General features: G+C 34.4%; 2 protein-coding genes across 4 annotated transcripts; both read left to right on the forward strand.

Moving 5' to 3' along the window:
* Positions 1–11,211: 11,211 nt before the first annotated feature.
* LOC123550198 (probable imidazolonepropionase) lies at positions 11,212–18,523 on the forward strand. 3 transcript variants are annotated; one of them, XM_053546964.1, is made up of 8 exons: positions 11,212–11,452; positions 13,195–13,301; positions 13,979–14,043; positions 14,275–14,552; positions 15,176–15,401; positions 16,045–16,263; positions 16,503–16,663; positions 17,757–18,523. In XM_053546964.1, exons 1-8 carry the CDS (start codon positions 11,361–11,363, stop codon positions 17,875–17,877), a joined length of 1,269 nt encoding a protein of 422 aa, XP_053402939.1. In that variant the 5' UTR covers positions 11,212–11,360; the 3' UTR covers positions 17,878–18,523. The 3 variants fall into 3 exon arrangements, with proteins under 3 accessions (XP_053402939.1, XP_045194569.2, XP_053402940.1); XM_045338634.2 differs by lacking the exon at positions 11,212–11,452 and adding an exon at positions 12,090–12,283; XM_053546965.1 differs by lacking the exon at positions 11,212–11,452 and adding an exon at positions 12,147–12,275.
* Positions 18,524–18,977: 454 nt separating this feature from the next.
* LOC123550197 (uncharacterized) lies at positions 18,978–22,656 on the forward strand. Its single transcript, XM_045338633.2, has 2 exons — positions 18,978–19,169; positions 19,693–22,656. Exon 2 carries the CDS (start codon positions 19,777–19,779, stop codon positions 22,318–22,320), a length of 2,544 nt encoding a protein of 847 aa, XP_045194568.2. The 5' UTR covers positions 18,978–19,169; positions 19,693–19,776; the 3' UTR covers positions 22,321–22,656.
* Positions 22,657–26,974: the final 4,318 nt, after the last annotated feature.

The raw sequence follows: 26,974 nt of genomic DNA on the forward strand, positions 1-26,974 counted from the left end.
TAAGAGATAGCTGATTAATGGTATTAATTGTGTTTGCCTGATACTGTTTTATTGAAGAAATATATCCTTGAGATATAAAGTAATTTGATTACCCAAAAAAGTCGCAGAAATAACTATACAACACGATTACTAATTGAATAATACATTTCATCGCATAGATAGAATGCATAACATTTCTACACATAATGTCATGATAAATAAGTGACAATATATGATTTTATAAAGAATATTCTTTATTTTCATAATACAAACTAAAATGTAATATAAATAATATAAAATATTCGGCTTATCGGATCAATAGGTCATAAATATTATGATATAGAACCAATATATTAAGAGACCACTTTTTCTGTTTCCTTTTTGTGTTGTTAAAGGAGACCGATTTTCGGTTCCTTTTTGTGCTGTAAAGGAACAAATTATGTTGTTGCTTTTTTGCCCTTCCTTTGGTAGTCTCTTAATACAAGCTGTTATGTAAGTTCAATGTACAGTACGATTTCATTACCCACAGAATGAAACTCAAATGTCACGTGACTATCCTCAAAGAACCTGTCATTTTCATACAGTTTAATAAAAAAGATACACAAAAATGTATACTTATATATGTAAGGTGATACGGCTTTTGTAAAATTATATGAAATATTCATTAAAGCATTAAGACTTATATGTACCCTCAAGTTTATCATAAAGACATTTTGTTATATCTCGATGCATATGATAAACATACTGTTAAGGGATTTTATAATTTCCTGAATCTTCATAATTTTATGTACCACATGTACTTTTAAAACTGTTCCTTAATTTTGAAATACATTAATGCCATGTTTTAGAGACTTTTGATAAAACTACATTAATTTGCAGTTAGAATCCTCGCTGGAACAAAATGTTCAATTACATCGTACGCGATATTGGCGGGGCATGACCATAACGTCAAAAACTTGATCAAACTGGCGCTAACATATATATAAAACTGCATTCCCGTTTTTTTTTCCAGTGAAAAATAAGGGAAAAACGAGTATTAGATTTTATCATGTTTTGTTGCAAAGAAACTTTACTCATTATGTTGACAACGTTTAAAAACCGTTGGATGGCAATATTCACAAAGCATTTCTTCTGCTAATGTGTGCTGATTGAGTTTTGTGAAGATGACTTTATATGTGAACTACATTAATTTTATTATATAAAAAGAAAATCTTTTTTAATACAGCCATATAATTTATCAAATTGTTTTCTACCTAATACCGTGCGAGGTACCACCTTGATCAAATGGTACTGAAAACAGTATCCATCCTGTTAAAATTACAAAAAGCTAAAGTAACATAAACGGCTTGATTTCTAATTTTAAAAATCTTTCATCATTTTGAAAAATAATTTAACATCATTATTACTGAACAAATTATATCAGATTAATCTTGATTTTTGTTTTGTTTCATCTTTTTATTCTTGTATTAAGTATATGAAAATAAAAGGAAATTTGACATAAAAGAACAAGAGCTTTACATTGTTTTGTTTCACAATATTGACATATTGACGTGTTAAAATACCTACTGCAAATGATAAAAATGCATCAATAAAATATCTTATCGTGTAACAGATCCATTCATGTGTTGACTTGATATCGATGTTTTGATCGCGGGTATGGTTACTTTGACACCGGGTGTTGAAAGTTTTGAAAAAAGGTCTCGTCGTCTGCTTGACTTGTGGAATTCCGTTTTGAATTCAGTAGAACTGAAACGCCGCATCAGCTTTCTGTCAACGTAACCACGTGTAATTTTCCAGCAAAACATTGCCCAAAGCATTATTTCAGTAGTGACCAGACATTGTGTTAAAACTTCAGCTCTGAAAATACGTATATGTATAATGTAGTCCTGAAGATTATAAACTGAAAACGCACACCTATAACTTTGATTAGTCTGAAGTATACATTTAATTAAATTTTATTCTAGGACGTAGAAATCATTCACAACTGCGTAACATTACACCACATGTATGTATCGGTTAGGAGATACCCACTCTTAAAAGAACAGTCACAAAATGACACAAAATTCGTTCAGATATAAGCTTTGACCTGACACTTGGAGCATACATATAGTCAAAATAAAAATAATTGTTGATGTCAAGGTCGATGCAGCCTCTATTCGTGCAAATTAACATTGAATTGTAGGTGCTAGTCAAAGACCTGTCATTGGACCTGTTTTGTTATATGTTTTTAGAATGAGGCTAGAATTACAGTAATTTTAAAATATTTTACGAGAAAAAACATATTGTATACACATTTAGTCCCTTCAACATTTCTAATTGTGTTGTAAATCACCACTGTGAGCCTTGATTTTGAAAAATGTCGCAGTTTAAAAATCTGCTTCTAAGAAATGAAAAGTGTTTTTCCCGGTTGTAAATCACGGTATCAAGCCTATTTTCATGCATGCATGATTTAAAATTTACATTAGAAATTGTACATAACCGGTTAAAACTATCTTAATATCAAACAACTTGCTTAAAAACAAGTTACGACACAACCTCAGACACTGTACATTTTCAAAGCTGTTCAGTATAAAAACAGATTTTAAAAGGCTAAAGGGTGTATAGTTCTCCCTTTATTAAAGTTATAATGTTGCCGAAAATAAAATTTCAAGCATGTATGCGAAACGTACAAAGTGTCACGTGGTTACGAGGGTCATTTTGCACATGGCGGCCACATTGGATCTTTGGGAAGGTTATTCACTTATAAAACAACAAGTATAAAAAGTGGCACGCTTTGTTCCCTGTATAGCTTACCATATTGCAATACTTAAATGTTACTCACTTCAGTTTCAAGACGTGTGTATCATTGATATATCCATCCACTGTCAGCTTGCCGATGCCGTAATAAACACAGATGATGTTACATGAAAAAATCAAAGAAAACAATATAGTTTTACATATCTAATAACAAGAAAATATCGTTGCCTTAAAAGAAAGTGAAAATATATCATGCTAAAATCCGTTTATTAAGACATATCCATGCGATACGGTTTATGCGTCACGTTAAATACATTTTCAAAATGTCTAGGTAATTAACTTCTTCTTTGGAGGTTTTCATATTCAGTTAACTTTGTAAATGACATCATCGTGGTGTCATAGTGTCAATGCCAGCTTTGCATGCAATTTTGCAATGAAGAAACGCATTAAATATAGTTGGGAGGTCTTGACATCCTTGCGTTTAGTTAACTTTCTTTGTGTCAGTTAACTGGAGTTTTCGTCACAAGCATGCGATGTCAGCTAATCCGTTAAGATGCTACTCATCTGTTTGACAAGAGAATACTATTTCTCCGGAAATCGTTCTTTATATGAATAAATAATAAAATACCAGAGTTTAATTTTGCAGCGAAATATTCTGTGAGTGAATTGAAAAGATTCTTCCTGTCAAATGTTCTCATAGAACCGTTTCTTTGGCTGAAAACCATACGGAACAAAAATTTATCTAATTTAGTGACAGAATCCTCTATTAGAAATAAACCTTCTGGGATGTAGATTCGACATTGACGCTTTCTTTATATTTAAGGGTATATTAGATCCAAATTTCAAATTTGAAAAACATGATCAATTACTTCATGTACATCATAAAATTAACACGTTCATGTGTATTAACAATACTATGCATTAGGTCTAAAATAGTACATATTGTATACATGTATACTAGTAGTTAACACAGTATATTGTGCACTACCACTAAAAACTGAATGGTTTTTTAACAATCAGCTGTTACTGCAAGGCATTAAATTATGAATGTAAATCTAGCTCTATATGCAAACTTAATTCATATATTTAGTCCAGTTAAATACATTTGATGAGGATTTTATACATTCTAAGTAAATAAATAAGATCAAATATTTTACTGAAAGATGGCCATTGGAGATCTTTAAGCTAATTTAGAGCTAAAACTCATTTCTTTATGCTGTTAGTGTACCATAACATGTAAATGCAAAATTATTTTTTTTTATACTAATAAGATATTTTTAAACCAAGCATTTTAATCTCTGTTCATTGTACTACATACTGTTTATGCCACTAAGAATTAATTTGTTCATAATACATTATTTTTATTCATGTCTTTCACTTCACTGTATATATTAGGATGAATTTTTACAGTATTTGCCATTTCCGTTGGATTACGTATTTCCCCGTATGCTTGTTGGAGCTACTTTAACGGAGACGACGTAATCTCACGTAAATTGCCGAGTTTCATTAGGGGTATACTATCTCATATACGATACCTTATTATATTACGGTACCCGTAAATATTATGTTGAATTTGTTTGATGCCTATGTAGCTTCCATACTAAATTATTCATGTGAAGTTTGGGGTTTTCTGAAGGCAGAAAACATAGAACGCGTGCATAGAAAATACTTAAAGTCATTGTTAAATGTTAAAAATTCTACATGTAGTTCAGCAATATATGGAGAGCTAGGTAGATTTCCATTACAAATAATAAGGTACATTAGAATTATAAAATATTATCTCAGATTGCATTTAGAAAAAAGCAGTGATTGTTTGTTAACATGTAAGTTTGAAAATCTCAGATTAGAGGCTGATAATGACAGACATGTGATGAACTGGGCCTCAAAGGTCAGGGATTTATTACAGAGAACAGGTTTTAATGATGTATGGTTATTTCCAAATTCGGTCAATGCTAAAGTTTTTTGCCATTGTTAAGGTGCAGATTATTAAATATGTACATTAATGACTGGAGGTAAGATATTTCAGTTAAGTCTTCATTATCACTTTATAAAGAATTAAAAACGAACTTTGTAATCTCTGACTATTTGTTAAAACTTAGTAATGTTAAACACAGAAATGCCATTGCACAGTTACGACTATCCTCTCTTCAGTTAAATATAGAGACTGGAAGGCACCGTAATATCCAAAGAGACGAAAGGAAATGTACTCTTTGTGAGAAAAATGATATTGAAGATGAGTTTCACTTCATTCTTGTATGTCCTGTATATGATCATTTGAGAAGTATTTATATACCTAGGTACTACAGTAGACGACCTAACATGATAAAATTCATAGAATTGCTCAATGTTTCAAAGGTAAAGATATTAAATAAATTAGCAGTATTCTGCATTAAAGCATCTAATTAGAGACAAAATTGTTTGAATTATCTGTATGATTGATGTATACTCCAATTATAAAAAAGTATCAATATGTTAAACGATATTGTTAAACATTAGACATGTATGGTATACTTAGTAATTATTATAGTGCATATATTTAGTGTCTACACTTGAGTGGTATTGTAGCTAAGAAGAGAAGTATCTGATTGCGTGGAAGTTAAATGTAACTTTTAAAATAATGCAGTCTTACATGTTACTGTTTATGTCTTATATGGTACTGTCCGCAATCTCTATTCACTATCAGGTTCGTATGCACTTGTATTATATACCTATATAAATTCTGTAAAAAATCGGCTTGTATTTCACAATTAAATATGAACAGACAGACAAAAATTCCGTATTGTACCTTTTAAATTCCGTATTGTACCTTCCGTATTGTATGCTGCCGGACTGTTTTCATTAATATGCATGACCCGACACATTTCTATAAATAGCGCACATAAAAACTTCACTAAATTCCATTTAATATCGATAAACATTGAAGATTTCGTTCAAGAACAAAACAAGAATCAAAATGGTAAAGGTATATAATAAAAGGGTTATTATAACAGTAGCTAGATCTGGGACTTTGTATTCGGCTCTCGTGGATTTTGCAAGGTCGTATTACACTCGGCGCTTGCGCGCCTCGTGAGATCCGATCTGGCAAAATCCACTCGAGCCGAATACTGCATCCCAAATCAAGCTACTGTTATAATAACTCTATTGTATTGGTTTTACGATGATATTATAAAGCATAAAATATAGCCTCAGATAAATCTTAACTTTCGTTTCGCAAGGTTTATCAAGTCTAGGCAACCCTGGGCAGAACCAGTGCTGTTTTGGTAGTTGGTAACCCTTACAATTTCGTTTCGGTAAGGATTTACACTAATATTGTAATGTAGTTTAATTATACTTACTATTGAACAGCGGCGTGTGTCATAATATTAATGCATTCTTGGGCTACATGATTGATTTATTGCTATTAACAAAGTAAAGTATAGTTTGCTTCTCTTCTTGACTATGATACACCTAAACACAAGTAATTGATTATATTGTTAGATCCTCATTCATTGATATGTAAAAAATGTCATTATACCATATATAAACACTCTGCTAAATTCATCAATGGAGTCAAAAATTAATAAATTAGTTAGTACTAATTTGGTAGCACGTTAAAAATTAAGAAGTGCAATTTGAAAAATTTCAGCATGTTTTTAGTTTATTTTATTTCATATGTATATATATTGTTATACTCTCTCGTATACACGCATGCATGTACAGTTTATGTGACGATGAACGTCTATGTTCAAGTCAAGTTGTTAATAAAAATTCTGTTCTGTTCTGTTCTTATTCACGTGCCGGTCAAAGCACTTAAAATAATGATTAATAAATAATTGCGTGATTTTGTCCAGGTTTTTAAGTAAACAATAACATTACTAAAATTATGATATATTGATTATACTTTCATACAACATACACCCATAAATCACGGAAAGAATTTAGGCGAAATCACTGACAGACTAAATTGGGTGTTAAATAGGTATAACCTTAAGTGTCAATTTGACATTTTCGCTTTCCATAATTTGTGAAATTATCTACACCATAATTTACATTATTGAGGTATTATACTTTCCTTTAAAATATTCTTCGATGTAGGTATCAAAGAGAATTTTGTAAATTAAAGCATTTGTCCAATACGCTCCTCGTAGATTCTTGCTTTCCTTAAGGAGTCGTGAAAGGCTGAATAGATCAGTACTTTGTGTCTAAGCACAATGCGATCATTATGAAGTTATTCAATTGTTATTTCAATTCAACGCGGGGTTTTCCCTTATGTAGACGCATTTTTGGAAAGCTTCTTGCTAAAAGCCCTCTTACAACCACAAAAGATAAATTTAGAGATCTTTTCCCAGCATTTTTATGGTCAAGTAAGAACCCAGGTCGCCTTTCAGATATTACTTCTCTTGTCAAAAGCCGTTTGAGTCGTCGTATTATCTAGTTTTCTTTCCGTGGGGCCGCTGGTTCACTTTCCACACTTTCATTGCAACACTTACAATTCTGTGTCCCGTCAACAATAAATTTGAACTGTTTCCTTCTCATTGTCTGGCCTTCATTTATTTCGAAACTTTCAATAAAATCATGTCTTCCACTTGCTGCACAAAAGGTTGTGATGTTATTTATTACAGTATCAATTTTAATTCAAGGACTTTCATTCCTGATGTATTTGTGTTAATACACTCCCCGCTGCCTGCGAAGTCCATTGTCACCAAATTATATATTTAACCAACCATCTTGAATTGTTGTTTACGTTATTTGATTGAACTATTCACGTCTCCCCACTGCGTAATTGCTGACTTTTAAACTAACTGTCCATTCGGCATTTCGTCTGACCACGTATGAGCCAAAACCGGTCATGTTTATCGATGAAATATGTCCTAATTCTGAAAGCAACGGATGTTGAATATTGCCATTCACGCTGGGCTGCAGTCTGACTTTGCGACATACAGTCTTCTTCAAGAAATTGAAATTGTCTTCCTCCTTTTTAGAGTGTGTTAGTGTTGTTGAAACTGAAGTGGGAATGACGTAATGCGTAAACAGATACTTTGTCACTTTTGAAATATGGCGGATATTTTAATTGACATCACTTCCGGCTGAAAGCACATACGGGACTGACGATTTGTTGAGGGGAGGGTCTGAATGAAATAAATGACTTTCCTTCTTTGTAGAAGAATGTCGTCTCGACGTTTTGTGATTAAATTCTGTCCACGACATTACACCCTTAAGTATATTTGGTTTGTAAAAGTACCCTAATATAAAAAAGTCATTAAAGACACCAAGGTGAGTAATGCGTATACTATACATTAATTAGTTTATTACGTTAGTCTCTCAAAAGCATTTTTATGTGACACTTTTATGATATTTATCTTAAATAAATCGGTACGTGTGTTTCATATAATTAAGTATTGTTGGAATACTTCATTTTCAGCATTATTTGGACGTCATTATTGTGACTAAATAGACTTTTGGAACCGAAACTGTTGTAAACAGTGCTCTTCAAAATAAGAACTATGCGAGAACACCTGTTTTTTTGTTTTTTTTTTAAATATAATGTTCTATTCTAACTCTGAAAATTACGCTATATAAATCTGGTATAATATGTAAAATATACCTTGCTAAGCAGCCCCGAATTGATGCCAAAATGAACACAGGCTATCTATTCGTATTGTTTGTTAAAATGTCTATGTCATTCGATTACGTAAGAATATGTCTGCTTTTATATTATTAATCTGTAGCAAATTTTAAGCCAGTTAGGAAATGGAACTCGCCAGTTACGGGAAAAAGGATCATCCGTATTAGCCTAAATATTCTATATAATTATTTTTTTACACATTGATTCAATGAACCGCAAAAATGTTATTTCGACTTCAAAAGAACGACTACTGCATGTATTTCGTCAAAATTCCGTTTACAAGAAGACAAATTGTTATTTCTTATTACAACGAAGCTTTGAATTACGTATTTATTTCTAACGCACCCAAGTACCACAGGGCAAGACAGCTCCGAAAAGATCAAACTGAAAAAGTTAAATTTGACACTTTTCACGGGCGTTTTGATCAGAGATTTCAATCTTAGATACACTAAGATTAAGCCGGTATATATTTCACCCACAAAAGCCCGCCTTTCCACACCTAATTGTTTAAAAAGTACTTTTGATGCAGATAGTGCTTTTGATAATTGGTTGCCCATGAATATGTTTCATAAATCTTCGGGTTAAATGGATTATGTCTTCAAAATTCCACAAAGAAATGTGTCAATAAGAGTAAAGACCGTTTTCCTTGATTGTCAATTAACATATTTCAACGGTGTGTTAACGGGCTCCAAAGTAACGATAAACTGTAACAATTTACTATAAATTCTAAACAGACATTGTTTCTTAATTGGGACTTAATTACCATTTTCGCAAATGGGTCATAGATACCATAATTCCTATAAAGATGAATGATTTTCTTCAGAAAGCTTCATTGTTCCCATCTGAACACCCCCATTCCTCCTTCCTCCACCACACACACACATTCCAGTTTTGCTGTTTGCTGTTCTGATACCGCTCATTATCTGCGTATAGCAGACAAAATTTGTACACCGCTAGCTTGAAACTGGACATCATAACTAAATATATTGTCATTCATTTTCTTCAAAATATTACAAGACAAGCCTTGTTAAATCTAGTCAGCCGCCCGTTTATTATAATAACTGAATGATGTGCTAGTATACCGTCGAGCAGTAACGCAAAATGGAAACAACTTTTAGTTAGAATGAGTGTCTTTTGGTTTATATATTGAAATAGCTGGTTCCCAGCATGCCAATGCATTTGCTATTGTTCGCACAGAGAGCAAGGTTAAAAACGCCTCCATGGGATTCGAAATCTTTTTCCTTGTTTTTAAACAAAAATCCTGTCGTAATACCGACCCGTCGAGACGGATCGGAATAACGTTTAACGAAAGTTATCTATTTAACAAAAGATTTTTATTCTCATTTTAAAAAATATCTCTAAAGTGAAACGGAAAAAAGTTTTACGTCATAAAAATAAAAAAAAGTATGCGGTAGAAGTTTGTTTTCATTAGATAAACTGTTATTTATTATTATTAATATTATCATTATTATCATTATCATCATCATCACCATTATTATTTGTAAAATTCCGTTTTTAAGACAGGGGATAAATCCAATTATTTAGTATGGGAGAATAAGACCCACGGGCGAATCCATTAGTTCAAACCACCCGCGGGAATTTTTTTTAAATAATTATTTTCAAGTTAAGAAAAACACGATACCCACTAAGATATAATGATCATCGAAAGAACTTCTTTTTGAAAAAAAAAATCTATCAAAAATAAATAAAATTTACCCCATGATTGACTGTCGTTACTAAAATCAAAATCAAAGTAGATGCTCCCACGTGAGTTTCTTTTTCTCCCGTGGGAGAGCAAAAATCCCACTGGGAAAAAAAAGACTCCCATGGGAGGACTGACTGACTTCGTATCAAGTCTACTTATTTTTAAGGTAAAATAAAATGTTACACTCAAGATGTTCTTAGAATGATCATAACTGCTGTAAGATTTCAATAAAGCAGGTAAAGTTCTAGATTTAAAAAGCGTTCTATATTGAAGGAAGAAGATAAAGAGTTTATTATTATCAAGTAAATCACGTACTAAGGATAGCGAATTATTTCAATATTTGGTACTGAAGAATAACACACGCGGGTGAATTTGTCAGTGCCTGATATATAAAAAAAAACTTTCCGCTGGAGATCTTTTCTTTAATAATTATTTTCAAGTTAAAAAACAACACCCACTTAGAAATAATAATAATCATTGAAAGAAATGTTGTTTTTTTTGTGTAAAAGTTCGGTAAAAAAAACCCCATTGACTTTTACTCCCTTGAAGCCCTGCTGGAAAGAAAAGATTACCGTGGGAGGACCGCCTTTGATTTCGTACCCCCTACTGGAAAGAAAAAATTCCCGTGGGAGGACCGACTTTGATTTCGTACCAAGTCAAAATTCTGAGATAGCAAACTAAATCCAGATCACCTTCGGCATGTACGTTAAATGTCAGAGCTTTTAATCATACTTTACTGTTCCTGAAATTCGACAAACATAAACTAAGGTCTAGCTTGAAAGAAGTTTTGTCTAGTTGATTCTCATGTTTTCTGTAAACTGAATTCCAGTGCCAATATTGACTCGAAAATTGCGTTGAATATGGCATTAATTCATATTGACTAACGAGCTTAATTTATATTAAATTTTGACTTTCAATTAATATGTTACCCATCTGCAAACTTTTCTGACGTAATTATAGCGGAACTAATTTTCTGTATGTGTGTCTGTACATCTTGTCGGGTTCTGTTAAAATTACAGCAAAACAAAAAAAAACGGCCCAAAAGTTAACGAATATCATAATCAGTCAAACATAAGAAAACTCACGCGTCTGCAAAGTATCAAACACGATAATTTATTCATTGTCAGGCATCTAGGAACGACATATTATGTTATCTGCCTGCCTTAACCTTTCAATTAGTAAACCACAGGAACGCCAATAAACAATTGTTTATTGTTAAAACAGTGATAATTTCCAATCAAGTGTTGGATTGTTAATTTGCAAAAATGGATTGTGTTGATAAATATAATTGAGTAATAAAGTTTGGCGGCATTTTATTAGTGTGCTGATTTAGCGATGGGAACCACGCCTGACCAAGAGAAAGCAGTCTCGGTATTTTCAGATATGACTACGCTGTATCCACCATTATATATCACCGTTGCAATTTTGTAATTAAATTAGTTGCAATTTACAATATTGTGTAATCTGTAGAACAATGTAAGAAAACACATATTGTTGTTATGTCCTTTTCAATAACTGAGTTTCTCTGATGTCAATTCGTGGTCTATAGGTACTTTAACCCTTAGCCTGCTGCCGGCAAGTGATTCTGCCTTTGCGACCAGTGCAGACCAAGATCAGCCTGCACATCCATGCAGTCTGATCATGGTCTTCACTGTTCGCCATTCAGTCAGTATCTTTTTGGTAAGCACCCCTTTTAGCAGTTAATGGTACTGTCCAAATTGAATTATGGACAAGTTCATTATAGAAATTTAGCAGGGTTAAGAACTGCAAGAATTTCAGTATAGCATATGTGCAAGTATCACAAAGGATTCACAATACCTTTTAGAATATAATCAATTCTGTTTTTAGTCTTTTCCACAGCTTTGATTCCTTAAAGATCTTTTTTTTTCTGAAATCGCTAGTGTATCAACAGATTTGTGAAAATCTTTTTTCTTTATGACATTAACTCTGAACGGTATAAGGTCACTGCCCGATTACTAAACAAGAGAAGCTTATCTCGTATATGTGACGTGACACATCATAAACTAAATACTCGCTATCTTTATATTTCCTGATAAACTAAACTTAAACAAAATAGTGAGTACTATAAATATTGTTGAATGTAAAAATATGCCGATGTATAAACTTTTGGTTCATTCGGCAAAGCAAATTGTGCAAGTTGTCGGTGACGGTCGTCGGGTGAAAAAAGGTCATGATATGCAAACAGTGGATTCCTTACAAAGTGATGACGAGACAGGATATAGTATACTTGTAAACAGGTTCATTTTAACATTAATTTGCTCGAAGTTTTAATCCTGCACATTTGTGGTTAGTAATTACATGTATGTATTAGTATTGCTAATCAATGCTTGCATGCGTTTCATACCATTTAATTGGATGATAATTTTGCCTCAAAGCAACTATATCATAAGCTTAGCCAGAGTGTTATTTCATTTCTTTTCTAAAGTTTTAGCTGAAATTATCAGCTTTTCTTAAAATATATATAAATAGAATTGTTCCACGTATCGTCTGAGTAAATACAAATAACCAAAAATATATCGGCTGAATATGATTAACCATTATCAAGATAAATATTATGACTATGGAAGGACAAAATGACAATTAAAGGGCAATAACTCTGGTTACACTTAATTATGTTTTTAAGAAATTGTAGAGAGTACATTTGAGCAAAATGCAGGGATGCATCTATGAGTAAACACAAACATAAACACCAAATATAAACTCGATTCAACTAACCAATAGGAAGACATGGTTGCGGAGATTTGATTAAATAAAGGACAGTAACTTTGATCATACTAACTAATTTTCAACAATTTGCAGGGTAGCAGCTCTAAGTAAATACAAATAAAATAATTAAATATTAGGTCAATGTGATAAACCTTTCCTAAGCTGCAGAAAGAGGGAGAGGCGGATACACAGACAACAAAAAAAACTACATGTATATTACTCCGCTTTTCCACAATTTCACCCACAAAGTCTAGACCTAGTCGGTGATTTTTTGTCGAATCTTCTTTGAGCAAACGTACGATAAAAGAATCATGGACAACATTTATCGGACTAGGCATGGGTTTTTACATCATATGTCAGTTTTAAAACAACTTTCTTATTTACGGGATTTCTATTCAAGTAAAGTGATCTCCGTGTTAAATGTAGGTGATTCATATTTCAGTGATGGTATCATAACTGATATTGGTAAGGACAGTGAGGTGAGGGAGAGAAATCCTGATGTAAAAGCTGAAACTACCATTGATGCAAAAGGGCTATCCATTATTCCAGGTACAGCGGTGTCGGTATATTAATTATTTTTGAGTTAAAACATTTTTTAAAAAAATCTTTGAGAGAATCCTGTTGAAGCATAGAACGCAACCAGGTAATATAACAGCAGACTCGGTTTGACTGAGTCTGTTAAAAAAAGTTGATGAACTGCATAACACCCCTGACGCATCCTACCACCGGATTAAGCGGAATTCTATTATAGTAAAACTGAATGTATTCCATGATCCCAAAGAGATTGACAACACTGAGTCAAAGTACGGTGAAACTATTTCCATCCGCAACATGGTACATAAAAACTGCTGTTGTGATAGTTAATGAAATATAATCGATATGATTGAGTCTGTTCATAAGGTTATAATGTGCAACACCTCTACCCCTAGCATTGGCTTAAGCAGAAATTATAGCAAAAATGATTTTATTCCATTCTAAACCAGGTGGCGAATATGTTATATAAATAGAAAGTAAGGTATAGAAAATGAATGATATAATTTTACTCAGATTTATACTCTGACAGACTTCGTGTTTTCGAGCAATGTACTTCCTAGGAAACAAGCATATCACGTTGTTTTAAAGTGTGTGATGCTCACAATATCATTTAAAATTTATTAAGATGGTACTGAATTGTGAGGCTTGAATTTCATCATCACGTTGCATTATATCCCCTTATAATGTTACAGGTTTGGTAGATGCTCACACGCATCCGGTATGGGCAGGCGACCGCGTTCATGAGTTCGCAATGAAGGTAATATGTGCTTTAGAGCACGAAAATGTCATCTAGCACGCACGCTCTTACATCAGAAAGAAAAAAGTGAATAAAAACAGTATCGCATTTATTGCAAGATCAAAACAGCAGAAATGGTTCTTACTGAAGTAATTTCAGTACTTTGAAAGTTATCTTATTACTACAACAGTGAAAATATTTTATACTCTCTGTTAAAGATTTTATTATTTTTAATGAGTGTGAATCTTTCAGCTTGCAGGGGCAACATATATGGATGTTCACAAAGCTGGCGGAGGGATACACTACACAGTTGAACATACCAGGAAAGCCTCAGAAGAAGATCTGTACGCGTCTTTCAAAGATAGATTGCAGGCGATGTGTAATGCTGGTACTACTCTGGTTGAGTGTAAGAGCGGATACGGACTTGATGTTGCGACTGAGGTTAAGATGCTACGTGTAATTGAGAGGGCCAAACGTGAAATGGCGATTGGAGTATCTTCCACGTACTGTGGAGCACATGCTGTCCCGAAGTTAGTATTATCTTAGTCTTTTATGTTTTGTAAATCATTTTCTAAACCAGTGGATACGTCTAATAAATTATGGTTTGAATTTAGCACAATTGTGGGGAAAATCGTTTCCAGAGAAAACGAAGATCGTTTGTCTTGGAGGTGTAGGTAGATTTGTTTTGTCTAAGGAGGAGTGCGAATAAGCTAGCGTAAAAAAGAGCATTAGCAAACAAATTCTAAAGATTAGCTGAAAAATAGTTTTTGAGTTCAATGCAATTCAATACAAGGATTAGTTTTGTACTTGATTAATTGCTTGTTTTGGGCTTATCGTTGTTTTTAAATCGTATTGCATCTATTACTGTTATTGCAGCTATGTAACGGTGGGCAAGTAGCATAACAAGTGTTCCTGGATTTTTTACCAGCACTAACCTGTTCTCTGCAAGTAACTGCAAACTTCTCTACATTAATCAGAGGTGAAAGACGAATGATTTCAGACACGCTGTCTTTTATCAGATCATCACGGACAGTCACCCAGGCATCGAACTCACGACCCCGTGATGCGTAGATCTGTGCCCTCCTTATTATTCTACAAAGGGCGGGCTTATCTTTGTACTTAAATTACTTGATACTCTTCCGACTTATTTCAGAGATTCAACAGCCGAAGAGGCTACACGTGACGTATTAGAAAAACAGATTCCAGAAATACAACGACTGATGGCAGACGACATTTTGCACGTGGACAATATTGACGTGTTCTGTGAACGTGGCGTCTTTGACGTAGAACAGTCTAGATCTATATTAGAAAAGGGGAAAGAATTAGGTCTCACTATAAATTTCCATGGAGATGAACTGCATCCTACAGGGTCGGCAGAGGTCTTGTTTTGCTTACATATTTTGTAATGATTGCTTAAAGGTCCATTACTACGCGAAAGTGAGTTGGCAATTTTTTTCATAGCCAGTGCATAGACTTCTGCAAGACACTAAATAATGAAGATTGGCAGGTCAAAATTTACAGAAGGTCTTTGGAACTCAAAGAAATGTATGTGTACTATGTTGAAATTTCAATGAATCGACAGAATGACCCCCCAGGTCTTTTTAACTTTCTTCATACTTCATAGAAAAATAATTGTACATACACTGCGATTTATTTCGAATTTCTACATACCAACTTTCATTTTCCAATAAAATTAAATAGTTTCTGTGCTTTTTAAAAGAAATTAAAATGTTCACTTTCCTCAGTATTGGACCTTTAATTACCCGGCCACTTCTGGATGTTGTTCACAGCTTGCGTTTCATAATTTAAAGTCGGGACTAACACATATTTCTGACCAACCATGCTTTTATAGTGTAATATTAAAGTGACGATATCACTCAGACTTACGTTGGAAAAGCTAGCAGCTACAGGTTTCTTGTTTTATATTACATATATAGTTTTGATGACGAGCTTGCAAAGTCTGAATATGCATCTGCACGAAATATAGGCTAACCGTTTGAAATCGTTTTTTCATATTTCCAGATGGGGGCAGAAATAGGCGCCCTTGCTATCAGTCATTTGGAAGAAATCTCGGACGCAGGAATGTCTGCTATGGCGGCGTCCGGCTCGGTTGGCGTCGTGCTGCCAACTACCGCGTACATTCTACGCCTAAAACCTCCACCAGTTCGGCAGATGATTGAAAGTGGAATGGCAGTTGCTCTTGGCTCGGACTTCAATCCGAATGCATATTGTCTAGCAATGGTAAGCTTGTGTTATTAAGTATCAAATGAATAAAACTGAAACATGATTTTCAAGCTTATATTTGAAATACTACTTTCGTCTTCACCAAGATTGAGCAGAAAAAAATCTTGGATCTGTTAACAGTTAAAGGGAAAATCTTAAAGATAATTAAGATTTTAGAAAAGTGGCCACTATCTCCTTTCTAATTCAAATTGAGAATAGAATCTCATTTGAGGTGTGTACTTGTTTCGTGTTTGTAGCCTATTGTGATGCATCTTGCCTGTGTCATCCTGCGCATGAGTATGCCCGAGACCCTGAATGCTGCCACTATCAACGCTGCGTATGCGCTAAATGTGTCAGACAAACATGGCTCCCTTGAAGTCGGCAAATATGGAAACTTTGTGGTCTTAGATACCGACAGGTAAATATAACATCTAGATAGATATGTTTAAAAAAGAAAATTCCTACGTTTATATTTATATCCATTCAAGTGTAAGCCAAAGTACATGAAAAAAGGAATTTGACCAAACACAGTTAAAGGAAAAGGCATATATTGTGTTCTGGGTAGGCCCGTATGATATTTATATCTCTTATGGCTTGCCTTTGTGTAAACACTATCTCCGCTAATGTTACTGTCAGTATGTTAATAAAAAGATGTATTATAACTGGGCCCGGAACAATGTGTTGTGTTTCTTTCTTGTGTATATGTGACCGACTATTATGTCATTGCAGTAGCTCCCCATACCCTTCATGCTGTTATCGAATGACCAAAAACGCTGAAAGTAACTTTGATATACCCAGAAAAAAGCTCAGTGCATATTAAAACCAAAATTTTTCCAGTGGAGCATTGCCCAAGATCAACATGAACACATTAAATTAAACCTAGCTACGCCCTTTCTTTTCAATCCTTTTTAAATTGAGTCTAGTGAATAAGCTCGAGCTTCTTATGTTTTTATATATTTGCTTTTACTCACTTTGTTTAACAGTGAGAACCAACTAAACAGTCTATTGAGATTGATTCCTATTCAGTAAGGCGTAAAAAAATTGTTTGTTTCCGGTATCCCGACCTACCCTAAATTTTTGGCTCGACCCTAAATGTTTTTGTGCCCTTGGAGAATATTTTTTTCAACTTTTTAACAAAAAACTGCAAAACTGCGCTTTTTATGCTTTAAACATGGCCAGTGATTTTAGAAATCAACTTACTGATGCTCTAAAGGCATAACCCCCTTATCTGTATTCATTTTTTGACACAAAAATAATTTCCGAAAAGTGTACCTTAATTAAAAAATCCAAGAAAAAAAAATTTCCGACCTACCTACCCTAATTTTTTTTAGCATGTTACCGGAAACAAAGAATTTTTTTAGGCCTAATAAAATTCTATATCTTTCACGATACCTGCAACAGCTTCGCAAGTCAAACTTTATTCTATTTAAGCGTCTGATAAGTCAGTCTGATGCGAAGGTCTCGTGTCCTATGATTCAATGAGATTGTAACTCTATAAATTTGTATTTCAGATGGGAGAATCTCATTTATAAATTTGGCAGTTACACAGACGTTGTGAAAAATGTCATCTACATGGGACAAATTGTGCATTCAAAGGACGACCAGAAAGTTACAAAAGTAAAACAAATATAATGAAAAAATAAACTAAACTGTGCATTTGACTTTATTTTCTGGAGTACCTTTGTACTTGTATGTTATTGGTTTACACGAAGTTTGTTCCTGTGCTTTCATGTCTTCTTCTCATTAAATCGAAAGCTGTAGTAACATATCACTGTTTTTTTTTTTTTTTTTTTTTTTTTGGAAATGATCATAGAAGAGGAAAATCTTATTAACCTGTCATATCTCCACATAGAAGAAACTCCTAGATGAAGATGAATAATATCCTTTACGACTACTGCGAAATACTACGGAAGATTTTGGTTAAATATTTGCAAAGTAACAACCATTGTCACTACTTGGATTTTTCACATTAGTGGATGCCAAAGATTTATATGACATATTGACAATAATAAAAGATAGGAAACATTTGAAAAAGGGAATTTTTCATCAGACAAAAATATGCTAGTTGTGATTCTGTGATTTGACAAACTGGAGTTTGCTCTTGGACAGTCTCTGAACATATTGCTTTCACACAGATATTACTTTTTATTATATTTTGACATTTTAACAGGTTTGATAGTATTTGTGTGCGAGGAATCTGTATTATGAACAATAACACAATGTATGTTTTTACTGAATAATACGACAATGTGAAATTAATGATAAATATCAAATCTGGCATCTTGCTATTTCATAAAAAGAATCCTAACCACTGTACTGTTTTCAGACTGATACAAAACGCTACACTAATTAAATTACTTTCGCTATGCTTTATAAACCTTAGCCATTAAATGATTTAAAATATTTTACAATATATTCAAAAATATGCTGTAATGTGTATCTGATTTTAAGCCTATTTATATATATATCAAAACTGTTAAGTTAAACAAATCGAAAGAAAGTTCAGTATCTGCACCCCCCCCCCCCCCCCCCCCCCCCCCCCTCCAACCGCACACACGCTGATTGTTCTACTGTGTAGTTAACCCAGAACAATGAAAAAGTGGAATATAAAATCCAGTTTTCTTACACATCTACCCAATATTTAGTACCTGATTTAGTACCTGTCTCATGGAAATATTAAGCTACGTGCAAATAAGCATTTTGACAATGTTAATGTCATAAATTAAGTTAAAGGACTTTAGACACTAGGTAAATTCCTCATAGATAAGAGGTGATTACGTATTAATATTTACTGATAAAGTAATTGTACACTTACGTTTTACGTTCGTAAGCGCAACCGGGCAATCTTTTAAGACTGTATTTTATACATAGTGACGTGGGAATGGAATGGAATGGACATTGTGTCACTAACTTCAAGATCACAAGTAATTCTTTTTTTTTTTTGATTTTGTTTAAATTCAATAAACTTGTTAGTGTATCAAATGTGTCATTTAAACACATACTTTTATTTCATAAATTATGGTTTCCTTCTCAATTAAGAAAGCTAATGTCGCATCATTTTTTCACATAATGTTAATTATCCTCTTACATGGTCAATGTGAAAATTATTATAGTATTACTTAACTATACTTTAATATTCTCAAATCTGAAATACATCCCTATCGAAGGGATTGATGGGTTATATTTATGCTTACAGACTCCGAGTTGGCAACATTATCAGGTTCATAAAGCAGCTTAGTGAACACGAACATAGTTTAATATGAATAATAATAGCATATATAAATATAATGTACATAAGACTTAATGCTTATTGGTTATCAAGTTCCTGAAATAACTTGTTCACGTACCCGGAAGTTGGAATATAACAATATTCGTTTTGATAAAGATTACAACTCTAAGCTTTTAATGTAAATGCTTTATAATCAAGCATTTATTTGCCTTTCACAGAAAACTCCTATGAACTCCGATGAACAGATTCAGCAAAATGGTTTTCTGTCCGAGTACAAATAAAGCATTTTGAACATTTACACAATGAGCCAAACGCGAAAACCAAGAATAATGAGTATTTCTTATTCTGAAGCTTCAACAGTATGGGCAGTTGGAAAGGGTACCCGCAAGGTAGAAGAGGGTGTCAAATATAATTTGTCATTACTATCAGGTCCTGGAAAACAAGATGGACAATTAACCGAACCTCTGCCTTACACTATAGAACCATTGCCATATTCCATGCAAAGTTGTGCCCATTTCGAGTTGATGTCAGGCTCTATTGCAAGAGATGTGTTTGGTGGCGAGGAAACAAAGGATCCCGACAAGGAAGTTCTACAGCATTCTAAAGAAGACTTCATTCTTGACCTTTTGTTACCAGTTCCAATGGCAGGTTGTCTTACGCTATTAGCTTTGCAGAATTACAACCGAGAACGGAAAATGTACAATGTATCAAGAAAGTTCTTAGAACATTACTCTGTTTTAACAGGTAGCAGCTCAGATGGCCTTTGCCTACCAGAGGTGACACACATGAACAGGAAAGTCAATGTTACAGAAGGTCCAGATGAGGATAAAATTTATATATTTTCATCACTTATTGTCGACAGCGAAAACAAGAGGGCATTTAGCTCGCTAGATACTTCAAGAAGTCCACCAGGTTATACAAAACTTGTCTTTAACTTAGACTGGCTAGAGAAGAGACCAAGCAAATATCCCCGCGAACGCGTGGAAGAAAAACTTATTAAAGACAACTATCCAGCATTTATTGACCCGGGTAAAAGTAAAATTGTTGTGAGAAGTAAACTTGTCAATATTCTCAGGAAATATCTAAGACAAGAGATACATAGCAGTGATAGGGAAAGATTATTTGCACGTCGTGCGACGAATGTCGATTCCACTGCAAACATAAAGTTCTCATATCACGGACCAGCCGTGACCTGCGAGATTGAGAGATCTGATTTTCTTAAAGTAACTATATCAAAAGATTACGTTGTCGCACTTCCTTGTCCGCGCTGGCCACAAGAAGCCGCTGAATGGGTTCATCGTGATCGTATTTGGCCTCCAAAAGCTCTTGTTCGACATGTCGTCAAAATTGGGTGCCACATCGTTCCTAAAGGAGATAAATTCAACAAAGACCCTCACGATTTTTTAATTTCATTCTCTCATTGCGAGAAACTTCTTGCGCTAAGCTTGAGTATCAAGCAGAAGCGCTGCTACATGTTGTTCAAATTCTTGTTCAAGTACTCTATCAACAGAATACATCGCGGGCTCACAACTTACCACTGCAAAACTATATTTTTCCGACTGTGCGAAGAAGTTCATGAGGATCATTGGAGTGAAACCCAACCATTTGATTTCCTCATGCGGCTGTTACTTGAGATGGAAACATGTCTCGAAAATGGATTAATGCCACAGTATTTCATCCCACAAAGAAACATGATTCACTTCATGACCGAACAAACAAGGAATGCCGTATTGAAAGACATCCAAAAAGTTAAAGAGAATCCTGTTGGTATTTTCCTTGAACTAACGGAGAAACATCGCTTCTGCTGGCTTTCTAAAGATGTTTCTGCTGCAAGTATTTTCATTCCTTTGCTCTTAAAGCCGCATCTTCCAAGGAGTATAGCACAGCAGAAATTGCTTGAATACGTAGCTGCTCTGTTAGACAAAGGTGAAGTTGGAGTTGTTCTCTCTCTGCTCTGTGGAATTGAAATATGCGACGAGCCGCCCTCTACAGAAACTTCGATTTATTTTGTAGAGAAAGTGGTTGAAACAGAGAACGGATCGAAATGTCAAAATTTGAAAGCGCTATTGGCGACACTTTACCACCAGTTTGCTTTAGAAATTAAACATGATGAGTCAGAAAGCCGAAAGGAATTGATGGATAAAAGTATTGGTATATTTGAAGAAATTATTCAAGAAGGGAACTGCCATGCCTGGATAATTAGTGAATACTACAACCTGCTGTTCAATTTAGAATCTTTTGGCAAGATTATAAACCACTTTGCTAAATTGATTAGGAAAGACTATGTGTGTACGGCATGGCATTTTTTCAAAGGCGGAATATACACAAATGTTGATTTTCATAATCGGGCAACAGTGGAAGGTTCTATTCAGGTAGCTCCGGAATTCATTGTTCCAGCTTTTCTGTACGTGAGTTACAAGGCTGTATCAGCTAGTATGAGCTACATTAGATACAGCAGCTTGGCAGACATTGAAATTGAAATGATTTTGACATTTGTAAAGAAGCTAATGAAGAAGTTACAACTTTGGTTGAGAGATAAGGAGAGAGTTTACCCCGAGTTTATTGACGAATATGCTCATATCACTCTCGGACTAGGCTATAAACACTTAGATGATATTGAAAACTACAAACAACATTTCAGAGCTGCTGAAAATTTCTGCATTCCACTCCGTCAGATAAATACTGATCTCATCTATAATGAACCGGTGACTGTCAGAATTCACCATCGCTTGAAGAGCCCTAGATACCGACCATACAAACGCCAAAGTAAACATGCGAGGCCGAATATTCCCGATTTAGCCTTTCGATTCAGAGATTTCAAGCTGAACGAATACGCACACTATTAAGACAGTGTTCCGTAAATACCATAAAATTTGTGCATATATTTCGGGACTTTTTTCTGTCCGATAGCTCACCTTGGACACCTTCTTTATTGACAAATACGGTGCAAATTGATATGCAATGGACATGATCAATAGCAATAATGGAATATGCTGTTGTTTTGCGATAGGTTTACCAAAACAACACAATGATTCTCTTGAAACGTAAGGCACTAAATTGTTGTTGCTGAAATGTTTACGATGACTTCGAGTAAAGACATTTGTTTGGAAACGTTGGTCTCAAATGGACATTGATTTCATTGTAATATCATGATGTTTAATATAGTAAACGAATATTCGATATTTTTGCAATCTCTTTCATTTCACCTGAAGTACATTTTAAAACGTTATAAATTTCCAACAGAATCAAATTGTGCAAAGATTCATTTTATTCATAAAACAGCCTCCAGCTCTCTAACATTTTTTAAAATGTCCCAAAATCCAGATGAATATATTGTTTTTTTGCTTAACGTATAAGTGCACGGAAATGTGTTGTTCACAAATAAATGGTCAAATACCAACACATATGAAAATTTGGTTCCAACGCAACATAGGATGGGGGTTTGTTATGATTTTCCGGCTTTATAATGGAAATTGCTGGTTATATGTGTACTTTTTAGATATGTATATGTACTTTTTAGATAATAAGTAAATAGAATGATATCTGATGATATGATTATATGATTTAGTTTATATTTTAATATGTTATCAACAATGTTCAGAATCTTCTACATGTACTTCTGGTACCGGTATGTTATATGAAATATATTGTCAAGCTTTCGAAGAGAGGTTAGAAGTGTGTATTAAATAGTTTCAGGTGAATGTATGTTTTAACCTGAATATATAACTGTAGGAAATAACCAACTATTAAATGTCTATAATATTTAATCGACTACCGGTTTCAAAAATATCATCAGGTCGATTTTAAACAATGTGACGTCGACCTGATGATATTTTTGAAACTGGTAGCCGATTAAATATTATAGACATTTAATAGTTGGTTATTTCCTACATTTTCGAGTTATTTTCCACCCGTACCGTGGATTTATTTATGTTTTTATTATTTATACATGTCTCTGTCTTCGTTCAGGCTCCTCAGTTATACCCTGATCTGAAGCCCACTTATACCATGTATCTGAATCCCAGTTATATCTTGTATCTGAGGCCCACTTATACCATGTATCTGAATCCCAGTTATACCCTATATCTGAAGCCCAGTTATATCGTGTATCTCAGGCCGACTTAGAACATGTATCTGAATCCCAGTCATACCCTATATCTGAAGCCCAGTTATATCTTGTATCTCGGGTCCACTTAAACCATTATCTGAATCCCAGTTATATCTTGTATCTGAGGCCTACTTATACCCATGTATCTGAGGCCCACTTATACCATGTATCTGAATCCCAGTTATATCTTGTATCTGAGGCCCACTTATACCATGTATCTGAATCCCAGTATTACCCTATATCTGAAGCCCAGTTATATATTGTATCTCAGGCCCACTTATACCATGTATCTAAATCCAGTTATACCCTATATCTGAAGCCCAGTTATATCTTGTATCTCGGGCCCATTTATACCATGTATCTGAATCCCAGTTATATCTTGTATCTGAGGCCTTCTTATACCCATGTATCTGAGGTCTACTTATACCATGTATCTGTATCAAAGTTATATCTTGTATCTGAGGCCCAGTTATACCATGTATCTGAATCCCAGTTATACCCTATACCTGAATCTCAGTTATATCTTGTATCTGAGGCCCACTTATACCATGTATCTGAATCCCAGTTATGTCCTATATCTGAAGTCCAGTTATATCTTGTATCTCAGGCCGACTTATAACATGTATCTAAATCCAGTTATACCCTATATCTGAAGCCCAGTAATATCTTGTATATCGGGCCCACTTATACCATGTATCTGAATCCCAGTTATATCTTGTATCTGAAGCCCACTTATACCCATGTATCTCAGGCCTACTTATACCATGTATCTGAAGCCCAGTTATACCCTATATCTGAAGCCCAATTATATCTTGTATCTGAGGCCCACTTATACCATGTATCTGAGACCCTCTTATACCATGTATCTTAGGCCCAGTTATACCCCGTATCTGAGGTCCAATTTTACCCTGTACATGAGGCCCACTTATACCATTTTCAGAACCCCAGTTATACCTCGTATCCGAGACCCAGGTTTATCCTAAATCTGAGGCCCACTTATGCCATGTATCTGGACCCCTTTATATCCTATATCCCAGTTATACCATGATCTGAGGTCCACTTATACTACTCTGGTTGATTATAAAAGCGGATATGGACTTGATGTTGAGACTAAGGTTAAGATGCTACATGTAATTGAGAGAGTCAAATGTGAAATGGCGATTTGGGTGTCTTCTACGTACGGTGGAGCACTTGCTGTCTGAAGGTTAGCATTATCTTAGTTTTGTACGTTTAATAACTCATTTTCTAAACCAGTGGATACATCAATTATGGTTTGAATTTAGCGTGGAAAATCGTTTCTAGAGAAAAAGAAGATCGTATGTCTTGGAGGCGTGGCTAGTTTTGGTTATGCCTCCGGAGGAGTGCAAAATACTCACAAGCTAGGAAGAGTACAAACAAACAAGGAAAAAATAAGGCAGACGGTACACAGCTGAAAAATTGCTTTTTAGTTCAATATACTTCAATAATTGAAGAATGACTTTTTCTACAGGCTATTTTTGTACTTTACTGATTGATTGTTTTGGGTTTATCACCGTTTTTAACAGTATTTAAGTTATACTACGTTCTGTGGGCAATTAACATAACAGGTGTTCCTGGATTCTGTACCAATACTAACAGCCAACTTTTTCATATTAATCAGATGGAAGACGAATGATTTCAGACACATCGTTTTTTATTTGTCAATTCATTACGGATAACACACGCCTCGCTCGGGGGTCGAACTCACCAACCCTCGATCCATATATCTATACTTTCCTTATTTTTTAAGTCGACGGGCTTCTTACATTACTTGATACTGACCTAACTAAATTGAGAGATTCAATAGCCGAAGAAGCTACACGTGACGTACTATAAAGCAGATGCTTAATAGCAGACGACATTTGCTCGTGAACAATATGGGCGTGTTTTGTGAACATGACGTCTTTGACGAACAGCAGACGAGATCTATATTAGAAAAGGGGAAAGAATGGGGTCTTCTTTTAAATTTCCATGGCGATGAACTACATCCTACAGGGTCGACAGAGGTCTTGTTTGTCTTACATGTTTTGTAATTATCGCGTAATTACTCGGTCATTTCTGGATGTCGCTGACAGCTTGAGTCTTACGAGTATTTCTGTCCACCTATGCATTTATCGTGAAGTATTAAAACTGACAATATCACCAACACTTATTTTGGAAAAAACAGCAGCTACAGTCTTCTTGTGTTATATTAAATATAGTGTTGATGACGAGGCTTGCAAAGTCTAAATTTGCATTTACACGAAATATAGGCTAACCGTTTGAAATCATATATTTATATTTCCATATAGGAGCTGAAATAGGCGACCTTGCTATCAGTCATTTGGAAGAAAACTCGGACGGAGGAATGTCTGCTATGGCGGCGTCCGGCTCGGTCGGAGTTGTTCTGCCAACTCCACCAGTTCGACAGATGATTGAAAGTGAAATGGCTATTGCTCTTGGCACGGACTTCAATCCAAATGCGTAATGTTCAGAAATGGTACTTTTGTACTATCAAATTCAAAATCTTATATTTGACATGCTACTTTGATCTTAACCAAACTTGAAACGGAAAAAAGTCTTTGATGAATTACTAGTAATAGTTTATGAAGACAAAGACCTACAAATAATTAAAATTGTAGAAACGTTGTTACCTTTTTTTCTAACTCCACATGAGAAAAGTCAGAAAACAGAAATTACATTTTTGAATATATGTACTTGTTTCGTGATTATATCACATTGTGATACACCTTGCATGTGTCATCCTGCGCATTAGTATGCCCAAAAGGCTGAATGCTGCCACTATCAATTCTGCGCACGCGCTTAATGTGTTCGACAAACATGACTCCCTTGAGGTCGGCAAATATGGAAACTTTGTGGTCTTACATACAAACAGGTAAACATAGATTTGTTTATAATAGAAACATTCAAATGAAAGCCAAAGTACATGTAAAGAGCAATTTGAACAAACAATGGTAAAGAGAAAATATGTATATGGTGTCCTGGGTAAACCCGGGTATTTTATATATCTATATCTCTTATGGTTTACCTTTACACTAATCTCAGCTAATGTAAAGTTGTCTGTATGTTAATTACTAGATGTATCATAACTGGAGCCGAAATATATATATATATATATATATATATATATATATATATATATGTGTGTGTGTGTGTGTGTGTGTGTGTGTGACCGACTATTCTATCATTTCGGTAGCTCCCTGTACACTTCAGGCACATTTGTAAAATTTGTTATCGAACGGCCAAAAAACGCTGTTAGAAAGTAGCTATGATAAACCCAGAAAACAGCTCAGAGCATATCAAAACCAAACATTTTCCAGCGGAGATTTGCCCAAGACTTACACCTATACTTTAAATTATACCGAGTTACGCTC

This window comes from Mercenaria mercenaria, chromosome 6 (assembly GCF_021730395.1).
Source record: "Mercenaria mercenaria strain notata chromosome 6, MADL_Memer_1, whole genome shotgun sequence".
In the NCBI taxonomy this organism is placed as follows: Eukaryota; Metazoa; Mollusca; class Bivalvia; order Venerida; family Veneridae; genus Mercenaria; species Mercenaria mercenaria.